Genomic DNA, 11,309 nt, shown 5'->3' on the forward strand with positions numbered 1-11,309 from the left:
TTTTACAAAATAAATAACCTGTAATACAGCCTTTAAAAGCAAATAATAGCCTCACATTTCTAAATTTAAAAAATACAAATTTTGTGAAATATGGTTAAGAGTAACTGATAAAATAAAAATTTGGGCATAAACTATATTATAGTTTGGACAGAGGTTGAAAAAAGTGGATGAAAATCTTAATAAGCCCTTTTGTCTGCACTAAACTTAATCTTACAGGTGAATATTATAATATATATAGGGTACCTACTAGCTATCTAATTTACTTTTTACACAATGTATAAATTCTACCATGTTGTTCTTAATGTTTGAACCTAAAATAACACACAAACATACAGGAGAACAAAATAAGGCAGAAATGTATGGAGACAGTGACATTATCAAGATGATGGAATAGGAGTTCCCTACTTTTATATTCCCTTGCAGCAAAAAAAAAAAAAAAAAACTAGTCAGCCATCCATTAACCAAAGTAACTTTATGAGAGAGCCAGGCACAGTGGCTCATGACAGTAATCTCCTCCATTCAGGAGACTGAAGCAGGAGGGCTGCTTCAGGCCAGGAGTTCAAGAACAGCCTGGACAGTATAGTGAGCTTTGGGATACAGGGCATTAGGAAACTGTGCTAAAACCCAAGATCAAGAAGAGTCACTTTGAGAAGACAGGCCCTTTGATTAATGAAGTGTCATATTATCCAAAGCAATCTGTAAGTTAACTCAAATCCCTATCACAATTCCTGTGCCACTTTTCATAGTAACAGAAAAGGCAAGCCTACAATGTACATAGAACTACAAGAAATACTGAATGGCTAAACCAATCATGAGGAATAAGAAAAAAGCTGAGGGCATCATACTAGTGACCCACACAAAACAGTTCAAAAGTCACTGTTTGTAGATAACCTGGGGAAACCTTGCTAGGTACTCAGTGGGAGCCACACTCATCCACGCATCTGGTATTAGGCCCACCATATAGCAGAACCCTGCCCTAGTGCCTGCTCCACAGAAAGTCCTGAAGACAATCCAGTCTGCCCAAAAACATGATAGGACTCACAACCACATGTGCTCCTGGTAATAAGCCCACTAAAGGTAAAACCCACTCCAGATTTGGCAGCAACCTTGTGACCCAGCTACAACCCTTTTTACTGCAAGGCCAGAAAAGATCTCATCAGGCTTGAGACCCAAAAGATGAAGATCTTTACCTACTGAAACCAGTTCATAAAAATGAAAAGAGGTGTTTGCTCCTCCAAATGCACAAACACCAATGCAAGTCTATATTATGACCATTCTAATGGTTCTATTTGAACATAGAACTGGAAGTCCTACGTAGGATAATTAAGCAAGAAAACGTAGAAGATCAAAATTGAAAAGAAGAAAAAAAGTCACTGTTTGTAGATGGCATAATCTTATATATGTAAAATCATAAATAGTCCACCAAGAAATAGCTTAAACTAATAAATGCATTCAGTAAAGTAGCAGAATATACAATTAACATACAAATATCAGTTTTGTTTATACAGAGTAGCAATAAACCAGTAAAAAAAACTAATTTACAATAGCAACAAAATAATAGATTTCTTAGCAATAAATTCAACCAATGTGGTGAAAGATCTATTCTTTGGGCTCAACTTTTGCGTGCTCTTAATCAACTTTAAAAATTTTTAAAACAATAAATTTCTGCCAAATCAAAAAACAAACAAAAAACAATGCAACAGAATCCAGGTCTTAGATAAAGACAACCATGAGTTAAAAAGAATGATTCAAATTTATTTAGCTGGTAAAAAAAATTTGCATATATTTCAAGAAGCAGAAGAAAAAATACATATTAAGTTGTCCCGATCAGGCATGGGGGTTCACATCCATAATCTTAGCACCTTGGCAGGCTGAGGTAGAAAGAAACCTTGAGGCCAGGAGTTCAAGACCAGTCTGGACAACATACTGAGACCCTGTCTCTACAAAAACTTTACAAATTAGCCAGGCATGGTAGTATATGCCTGTAGTCCTAGTTATTCCAGAGGGTGAGGCAGGAAGTCCTTGAGCCCAAGATTTCCAGGTTGCAGTTAGCTATGATTGCACTCCAGCAACACCTCTAAGTCCTCAGTCCCCTCTCATCTCGGGAGGACACCTGGAATCACAGGACAGTGCAGTGTGACAGCCTGTGTACAGAACAGAGCCTCCCTTCGCTAAGAAAGGGCATCTGCCTCCAGCTGCCGCTCCTGCACTTCTGACAAAACTTCTGACACCAGATGTGTGGAGTTTCCTGATCACCAACCAATTCTCCAACACCACTGGTTGCTCAACAATTCAATACTGACACCACTCAGTTTGCACAGACCTTGCAAGGCCAGGCCTCAGTCCCACATCACTGCCCCCACTACAAAGGCCAGTCACATGCACCAGGGACCCACCTATACTTCTTGAGTGACTGCCTGTAACTCTGGGACTCCCATAACCACATACTCAAGTTCAATAATTTGACAGAACTCCTCACAGAACTCAGCAAAACATGTACCAGTTTGTCATGAAAGTACATCTCAAAACAGCCAAATGAAAGATCTGTATACAGCAAAGGAAAGTGGCAGGAGAAGATTGGGTGGGTAGGCAATCCTGGTAAATGCATGTGATTGAAGAAATTCCCCATCCTTTATATTCTCAAAGAACAGCTGAATGAAAAGAAACACTCTTCTCATTTTGACTTAGATGATGCTCCCTTTTTTTTTAACCTATTACAAAGCCAGACATGGATTGCAAATTCCCATTTTTGTCTCATAAACAATCACCTGAACAATTCTCTTTAGTGGTAAAAAAAAAAAAAAAAAAAAAAAAAAAAAGTACTTGTTCACCAACCACCGCTTAACCCATTTATGCTGGAGGTGGCAAATTTTTTTGTGTGTGAAAAATCAGACCATGGTGATGACCCTGAGCAGTAGGGTCATCTAGCAGTAGGAAGTATAAATAACTCCCACGAGCTTAGTGCTCCAATAATGGAACACTAGGCATAAATGGGTTAGCTTCTCTCTTTCCAACAGGCCCCTGAACTTTGACACACACTCAGCCTGAGCCAACAAATAATTCCTCTTTATGCCCCTCCTAAACACAGGCTGACCTCAGGGTGAAACATTCTCTGATCTAGGATCTAATTTTGGCACCTTTCATCCTGTCCTCCCCTTCCCACATTCTTTCTAGTTTTGTGTGTTCCCCTTTAAATAAAGCCCTTTTCTGCCTAACATTTCAGATGACTGCAGATATAGTTGGTATTTTTCCCGTTGCAATATTCCTTTAGAATTAAGTAACTTTTCATGTATACATATGTAACTAACCTGCACATTGTGCACATGTACCCTAAAACTTAAAGTATAATAATAATTTTTTTAAAAATCACCCAAACTACAATGGAAAATAAAGAAAAATTCTGGAGGAAAAAATAATAATAAAAATAAAAAATCAAAAAAAAAAGAATTAAGTAACTTTTTATGTAAATATAAATTAGCTTTATTTGACAAAGTCTAGAAACAGCCCAGGACAATGAAATTTATCCTCAGAAAGAGCTTCTGAACCCGTCTTCCAACCCAACTACATTTGCATCTGCCTATGGATCTCCCACTTTCCAGGAGATCCGTAGCTTCTCTCAATGTAAAGGGCTCTTCCGTGCTTGTGTGAGCAGGCTGGGACACCTGCAGAGGAGGCTCCTCAGGAAGAACTGGGCCTTCAATGACCTTCTTTTGCAGGCTCAAGATTGGCCTTAACTTAGAGTCACTGGGCTCAGACTTCTACTTTCCAGTTAGGGCTATTCATTTAGTTTTAAATGAGAAAATGCCCAGTTTGAAGAATTCAGCAAAATCACTCAAAGACAGTGTTTATAAAAGGGAATAAAATTGTAAGACACTTACATTTTATATTTCAAAAGGAAAGGCAAAAGTGTCTATTCCTTTCAGATAACAAAAACGTCAATTAAATATTTCTATAACAGATCATTTAGGAAACACTTACTAAATGTGAACCCTTCTAAGAGGAGCCATGTCCCATCTCCTAAAACTTAGCATTGAATTTGGATGTCCAGATAATTAAATACAGAACATTTAATGTCACAAATTATCCACCCTGTAAAAAAGAGGAACTGATGTTTCATGAATCTATATAATTTACCAATTAATCTACCATACTGTCTTGTGAAAGTGAGTTTCCTATAGGCATAATGAAAAAGAGACGTTTCCTATTTTTCTCCCCGATAGAATTCCCAAACTTAAGCCCTGAGATTCTGTTTGAAATCACCCTTAAAATAGAACAGAACTTAGAAACTTACTACACTCACTCTGATGAAGAAAAAGGTAAATGAGGTTTTTAACAAATGAAATATATGACTACATATTTTTTCCTAGAATTCACCACTTTCATACCCTTTGTAAATATTTTCTAACCTTTCAAGCTCTACTGATAAAGTGTAATATATACTTAATAAAAAACTGATGATGAAATAAGTGAACAAATCTTTTTAAGGTGACAAACTCAGGGAGAAGCAGTGCTACCTGGAACACAGACACATCCGACTCAAGCGTCAAGTCAGGCTATCCTATAATTTGGGACATTCTCCCACCCCTCATTCTGCTCACTGAAGTGCTCACTGACCATTCTGTCTGGAGACACTGCACTGTGCCTCACGGTGTGCCCCAGGGATGTTTTGCTTTGCATGTTCTCGCACCAGCTCACTGGAGTAGTTATTGCTTGTCCTTTGGACTAGTTTTTCTCCCTTCACAAGTCTGAGAATCCAGAGGGCAGGAATTATTTCTGTCTTTTCCCAACACCACTGATGTGTCTCCAGGCAATGAAATTGGGGGTTGGGGGAGAATGTCTAAGGGGTTAGCTTTTTAGGTGAAGGGTGTACCAGAAGACTTCTCTAGCCCCAGGACATCCAGCTGCTTCACTGAGAGGCTCCATCTCCATGCCATCGGCTGTCCTCTGGGAGGAAAAAACCCAGGAACCAAAATTCACTAGATACTCCAAGAGACATAGCCACTGTGGGCATCTTGGGCCATTCCCAGACAATTCTGAAATTCAGGACTAGGATAAGAGTGGCTGAGGAGCCGGGCGCGGTGGCTCACGCCTGTAATCCCAGCACTTTGGGAGGCTGAGGTGGGCGGATCACGAGGTCAGGAGATCAAGACCATCCTGGCCAACACGGTGAAACCCCGTCTCTACTAAAAATACAAAAAAAATAGCTAGCCGGGCATGGTGGCGGGCGCCTGCAGTCCCAGCTACTCGGGAGGCTGAGGCAGAATGGCGTGAACACGGGAGGCGGAGCTTGCAGTGAGCCGAGATCAGGCCACTGCACTCCAGCCTGGGCGACAGAGGGAGACTCCGTCTCAAAAAATAAATAAAAATAAAAGAGTGGCTGAGGATACAACAAGCTGTAAAGTTTCCAAAGTTTTCAAAGATTTTGTACAAGGCGTCTGTGCCTAGGAAAGATAAAAAGCAGAGTGGCACAAATATTTCTTTACAACAGAGTGCCAAGAGGTTATTCTCTGCTTTCACAAACAGAAAACAAATCTTTAAAGAGTTCCACAAACATGGGTAACTAGCGAAACCCAATCTCTACAAAAAAAATAAAAAGAATTAGCCGGGCATGGCAGCACACACATTTAAGCCTAGCCACTCAAGAGGCTGAGGCAGAAAAATCACTTGAGTCCAGGAGTTGGAGGCTTCAGTGAGCTATGACAATGTCACTGCATTCCAGCAGCCTGGATGACAGAGCAAGATCCTCTTAAAAACAACAAGTCAGGCGTGGTGGCTCGCCCCTGTAATCCCAACACTTTGGGAGGGAGAGGCGGGTAGATCACGAGGTCAAGAGATCAAGACAATCCTGGCCAACATGGTGAAACCCCGTCTCTACTATAAATACAAAAATTAGCCAGGTGTGGTGGCCCACGCCTGTAGTCCCAGCTACTTGGGATGCTGAGGCAGGAGAATCACTTGAACCCAGGAGGCGGCGGAGGCTGCAGTGAGCCGAGATCACGCCACTGCACTCCAGCCTGGCAACAGAGCGAGACTCCAACTCAACCAAAAAAAAAAAAAAAAAAAAGCCGGGTAGGGAAAAAACAACAGGCCAGGCGTGGTGGCTCACGCCTGTAATCCCAGCACTTTGGGAGGCCAAGGCGGGGGATCACGAGGTCAGGAGTTGGAGACCAGCCTGACCAACATGGTGAAACTAAAATACAAAATACTAAAAATACAAAAATTAGCCGGGGGTGGTGGCGCGGGTCTGTAATCCCAGCTACTCAGGAGGCTGAGGCAGGAGAATCGCTTGAACCCGGGAGGCAGAGGTTGCAGTGAGCCAAGATCGCGCCACTGCACTACAGCCTGGGCTACAGAGCGAGACTCCTTCTTAAAGAAAAAACAAAAACAAACAAAACAACAACAGCAACAACAAAGAGTGCCCTCCAATGTTCTGTGAAAAAATGATTAATTAAAATATTGTGCCTGGAGTACGCAATAAAAGACAAATAGCTGACAATGTTGTGAACTGAAGAGGTGATGGTGGTTTTTATGAATTTTGGAAAGAAACTGAAAATTTAGTATTTTATTGCAGGCCAGAGTCAGCCTGGGAGAACAGAGGAGTGGATTTAAGACCCTGCTTTCCATGTTATTTGGAAAATGCAGGGGAAAAGCAGTCTCTTGTGCAGTGTTAAAATAATTAGCAGGCAATTAGACTGAGGTGGCTCTAGTGTCTTGCGTTTCTACGTGAAAAAGAATACTAATAGCTCAAATGCATTTCTTGTTAATGACTGCCTTAAGTAGAAACAAAATCCAAGTTCAACCAATCACAAAACTCCAATTAATCAGTAATTAAATAACTAGGAAATTTCCACCTGGACAGTCCAAATAAGGTGACTGTAACTGTCGTCAATTATTAAATTTGGCTTGCTTCCTTATGCACCTTACAAAAAAGTTTTTCCTTCAAGCACCTCCTCCATAAACCCACAAGCCACACACCATAGCTGGGCGCTCTCCCATTCATGAAACTCCCTTTCCTCAAACAAACTCTTCAAAGCTTTAAAAGTGACTCCATTTTTCACAGGAAAAAGGATGGACTGCACAGCTAAGATAAGCCCCATGGAACAGCTCTTCCCGCGCATGTTTCGCACACCGATTTGGCTTCTCCCCGATGACCCTCCCCTCTGGACCAAGCACACAGTCTGGGGGACCCGCGGGGCTGCGGCTTCATAGCCGCCCAGAGAGGCCGGGGCGGAAGCCGCGGCGCAGTGATGGGAGGAGAATCCCGCGGCGGCCTGGCCCCGCCCCTACCCAGAGGTGACAGATCCCACCGGTGCCAGCCGGGACTCCGGGCCGCTGACTCTAGTGCTGACGCCGGGAGGCCGGGCCGCCATCTTGGAACACCCTCCCAGGAACTCTCACCGTTTTCCGGCTTTCGGGGTGTCCTGGCATCTTAGCTATGTAACTCCCAGTACCTGCAGGTCACAGGGAAACCAGACACTGCAGCAGCAGAGTCACCAGGGCCTCCCGCAGCTGGGAATAAATAGCCGAGAATACGGGACCGAAGCTCCAGCTGGAGCACAAGACAAAGGCCCCGCCAGATCCCGGAAACCGCCTCCGCTTCTCAAGCTGCGCTCCTGATTGGACAGTTCCCACGTCAATGTCCCTGATTGGACAGGGCTCCAGGACCCGCCTCCTTTGGTTATGAGTGACAGGAGATGAGGTCAGCAAAGGGGTTGAATGAGACTATTAACAAAATGGGCAATTTTTTTGTATCCTTCCAAAATTGTTCCATGTCTTTCCATGCATACCATCTTTAATAAAGGGCGCACTCTTAAGCCAATCTGCAATCTCTGTTCCTGAGTGTCTAAACAACGTCATCATCATCTTCTGTTGGAGAAAAACCTGAAGATGAGTTTTCCTCCCAAAGCACAGAACAGTCAGAAGCCGAGGCGTGCTTGGGAATGCTGGCGGGTGGAAAGGGGAGGCGCATTCCGGTGCGCCTGTGGAACTGTCCTTGCAAGCAGGACCCAGGTCCAGAACAGCTAGGCAATGCATGTGTTTCTGACCAAAGGGGGCCTGATGTCCACTCTTCTGCTGGGCAGGGCAGTGCATGGTCGGGGTATTTACACCCAGGCAGGTGTCCCAGGCCAGTCCCCTGTCAACCCATCATAATAAAAAAGTCAGAATCTATTTTCAAAAGTATATTCAAAAGCATATGTTTAGGATACCTACCTGAGAGCATAGACTAAAGTTGCCCTGATTATACATTCCAACTAGTAACCATTACAAGTGGGCTTTAAGAAAAGAGGCAGTTCCTAAATTTTCATCAAAAATTTACATTAAAATCCATAAGTCAGTGACTGGCTATACATTGTTCTTTGTATCACAAATTCCAGATGAGACAGCTAGTTAGGAACAACATACCTTTAAACAATTGCCCCTGGGAAAGGGTGTGGAGATGTGTCTCAAATCCCATACTCAAGTCTCTCTGGGCCAGAAAAATCTTCTGTACCTCACAGAGCTTCAGCTACTTAGAGCTATTCTTTTCTTATCTCCATAGTCAGTACACTTGGACTCTTAACAAGAAATAAGTTCAAACAGAAAATTTGCCAAGCCACAGGAATAATGGCCTGTCAGTGCCCTTCAGGAAGCTGATTGTCACTTTCCTTCAACACCCTTTCCACAGCTTCCCCCCAACACACACACCCTGGATCCCAGGAGAGAGGGGCTGAGGCGCACCCAGACACACCTCGCTGCCCCTCCTGCAAACATACACCCACACACAGACACACAGACAAAGACACAGACACAGGCAGCTTGAAGGAGAGCAAGAGAGAGAGATGGAGACATAGAAACGGAGGGAGAGAAAGACAGTGATAGGCAGAGTGAGTCAGGATTGAGAGAGAGAGAGAGAGAAGGCTACAGAAAGAGCACGAGGTGGAGGGGGAAGAAGAAGAGAGAGGATGAGGGACTTAGAGAGCCATAGAGCCTTGGAGAGGGAGTGTTCTGCTCCGGTAGACAGGGCCCCTTTGAGCAGGACAGGGTAGGGTGGAGGGTGCTTGGGCTGGGCCAGAACAGGGTGGAAGGGCTAACGGAGTGACCCAACAGAGCCCTGAGACGTATTTTGTGTTGGATTGGCTGCTTTGGTGGTGCGTTTCATAGGACTTTTCCTTTGTTGGCTCCTCCCTGTCCTCTTGGTGCGGTGGGCCCCGATATTTGTAGAGTGCAACCGTCCCTCTAGCGAGAGCTGTGGCACCGAGCATGCCCACGGGGCAGAGGCCTGGGTCTGTCTCGTGTCCTCGGGAATGGAGTTTATACGAAGTTGGTGGCAATGGGATTCCGAGTGCACAGGGACGGTTTTCCTGGTGGCTGGAGAAGGCAATGTCCTTACCCTGGGGAAAGTAGCCCATGCGTTCTGGAGCGGAGGTCTTGGCTGGTGTCTTGTGGGGCCCGCTTCCCCTGCCCGCCCCTTCCCCCGGCTTGGACAGTGGCAGCGGCGCTGGATGAGTGAATTAAATTCCCTGGGCGTCCCGGGAGAGGGAAGACACCCTGGACGGCAGGGAACCCGCCCCTGAGCCTTCGAGGTTGGCCCCGGCCCGCCCCGCCCCGCCCCGCCCCGGGCAGCGAGCTGGGCTACTGATGGGGTGGCTGCCAGGCGGAAGAGCTGGGAAGCTGCTAACTGGCGGTGCTGCAGTGGCGGACGCCCCACGAGGAGGTCCCAGGGTACTGCGAGGGCGCAGGCGGGCGGAAAAGAAGGAGCAGAGTCAGGGTGCGGTTGGGAAGCACCGCGATAAAAGGAGGAAAGTGGGAGGGACCGGGAAACCAAAAAGCCTACAGCACCCGTTATTCCCAGGCGGTCTCCCAGTTAAGTACTAACCAGGCCTGACCCTACTTAGCTTCGAGAGATCAGACGAGATTGGACGCGTTCAGGGTGGTATGGCCATAGACGCCTGGCAGCCCTAAGAGCTCTGCTCAGTCTTGCGCGCCCAACTCCAGGCATCCCGGCAACCCCGGGTCCACGGGGCTCGGATCAAGTACCCCTGAGCTGCTCGCCGGCGGCCGGGCTGGTCTGCTCTCCCCCTCTACCGGCCGCTCTCCCCCTCTACGCCCGAGCACCGTCCACCGCGCGCTGCGCCTTCCGCTGGCCTCCCAGAGCCTCCCGCAGTAGCTGGTGGCCAGGCCAAGCGTGGGACAGCCACAGCGCCGCCCTGCTGCCGGGCGTGGGCGCCAGAGGCCTCTGTCTCCTGCACAGGCTTCGGGCTCTCGAGGTGGCCTCCCTTCCGCCGAAGCTCCAGGCCTTTCCCCAGCTCCCGAGCTCCCAAGCTTCCACTACATCGGGCCCGCTCAGGACCGGGTGTGCTCCGAGACGTCAGGGCCCAGGGCCCACGGTCCTGGTATCCCCGCCGGTCTTCTGCCTTAGCAGTGAGGGATTGTTTTGGATCCCTCTGCAAGGTCCCCTCTTGCCCCACCCACCTAGAGCCTCCAGGGCTGGCCAAGGGCGATCAGCCGACCCAGTCCTGCGGGCCCTCTTTCTCAAAACGCCTTCAACCCTGTCCCCTGTCCCGACGAGGACCCAGCCCGTGGGCAACAAGGGGGCCGGGTGGGTTCTGCTTTGCCCCGCGCTGGCACCAAAGCCGGCAGCCTGATCCTGGGAGAGAGGGGCTGAGGCACACCCAGACACAACTCACGACCACCATGAGCAAAACCACCCATTCACACAGGGGCGCAAGCTTGCGGCCACACACACACACACACACACATACACACAGCTTGAAGGAGAGCAAGAGCAAGAGGGATGGAGAGATAGAAACGGAGGGAGAGAGAGACAGCGATAGAGAGACATAGTGAGGGAAGAGAGAAAGACAGAGAGAGAGAAGGCGACAGAAAGAGCGCAAGGTGGAGGGGGAAAAAGAGAAAGAGAGAGGGTAAGCGATAGAGTCCTGGAGAGAGAGTGCTCTCCAAGCCATAGAGAGAGAGACAGGGTGAGGGAGGAGAGAGAGAAAGAGAGAGAGAGAGAGAGAAAAAAGGCGACAAAAAAAGCGCGAGGTGGAGGGGAAGAAGAGAAAGAGAGGGTGAGAGACCTAGAGAGCGAAAGCAATAGAGCTTTGGAGAGGGAGCGCTCTGCTCTGGTAGATAGGGCCCCTTTGAGCAGGCCTGGGTAGGTGGAGGGTGCTTGGGCTGGGCCAGAACAGGCTTTGGGCTCTCCAGGCAGCCTCCCTTCCGCTGAAGCTCCAGGCCTTCCCCCGGCTCCCGAGCTCCCGAGACCACATCGGGCCCGCTCAGGACCGGGTGTGCTCCGAGGCGTCAGGGCCCAGGGCCCACGGTCCTGG

At 47.2% G+C, this 11,309-nt stretch overlaps 1 protein-coding gene and 1 pseudogene across 4 annotated transcripts in view; both read right to left on the reverse strand.

The window, feature by feature from the left end:
- Window positions 1–7,793, reverse strand: part of ZNF678 (zinc finger protein 678) — a 65,396-nt gene extending 57,603 nt beyond the window's left edge. The window contains exon 1 of one of the 4 annotated variants that reach the window (XM_055106009.2): window positions 7,399–7,793. In XM_055106009.2, the coding sequence (XP_054961984.2) occupies window positions 7,399–7,428 (30 nt within the window). In that variant the 5' untranslated portion in view covers window positions 7,429–7,793. The remainder of the gene's footprint in view (window positions 1–7,398) is intronic. The other 3 variants (XM_034948147.3, XM_034948171.3, XM_055106100.2) reach the window with 3 other exon arrangements.
- A 2,014-nt stretch (window positions 7,794–9,807) lies between these two features.
- On the reverse strand, window positions 9,808–9,927 carry LOC112438750 (5S ribosomal RNA; annotated as a pseudogene).
- Window positions 9,928–11,309: the final 1,382 nt, after the last annotated feature.

Source organism: Pan paniscus, chromosome 1 (assembly GCF_029289425.2).
Source record: "Pan paniscus chromosome 1, NHGRI_mPanPan1-v2.0_pri, whole genome shotgun sequence".
NCBI classification, from domain to species: Eukaryota; Metazoa; Chordata; class Mammalia; order Primates; family Hominidae; genus Pan; species Pan paniscus.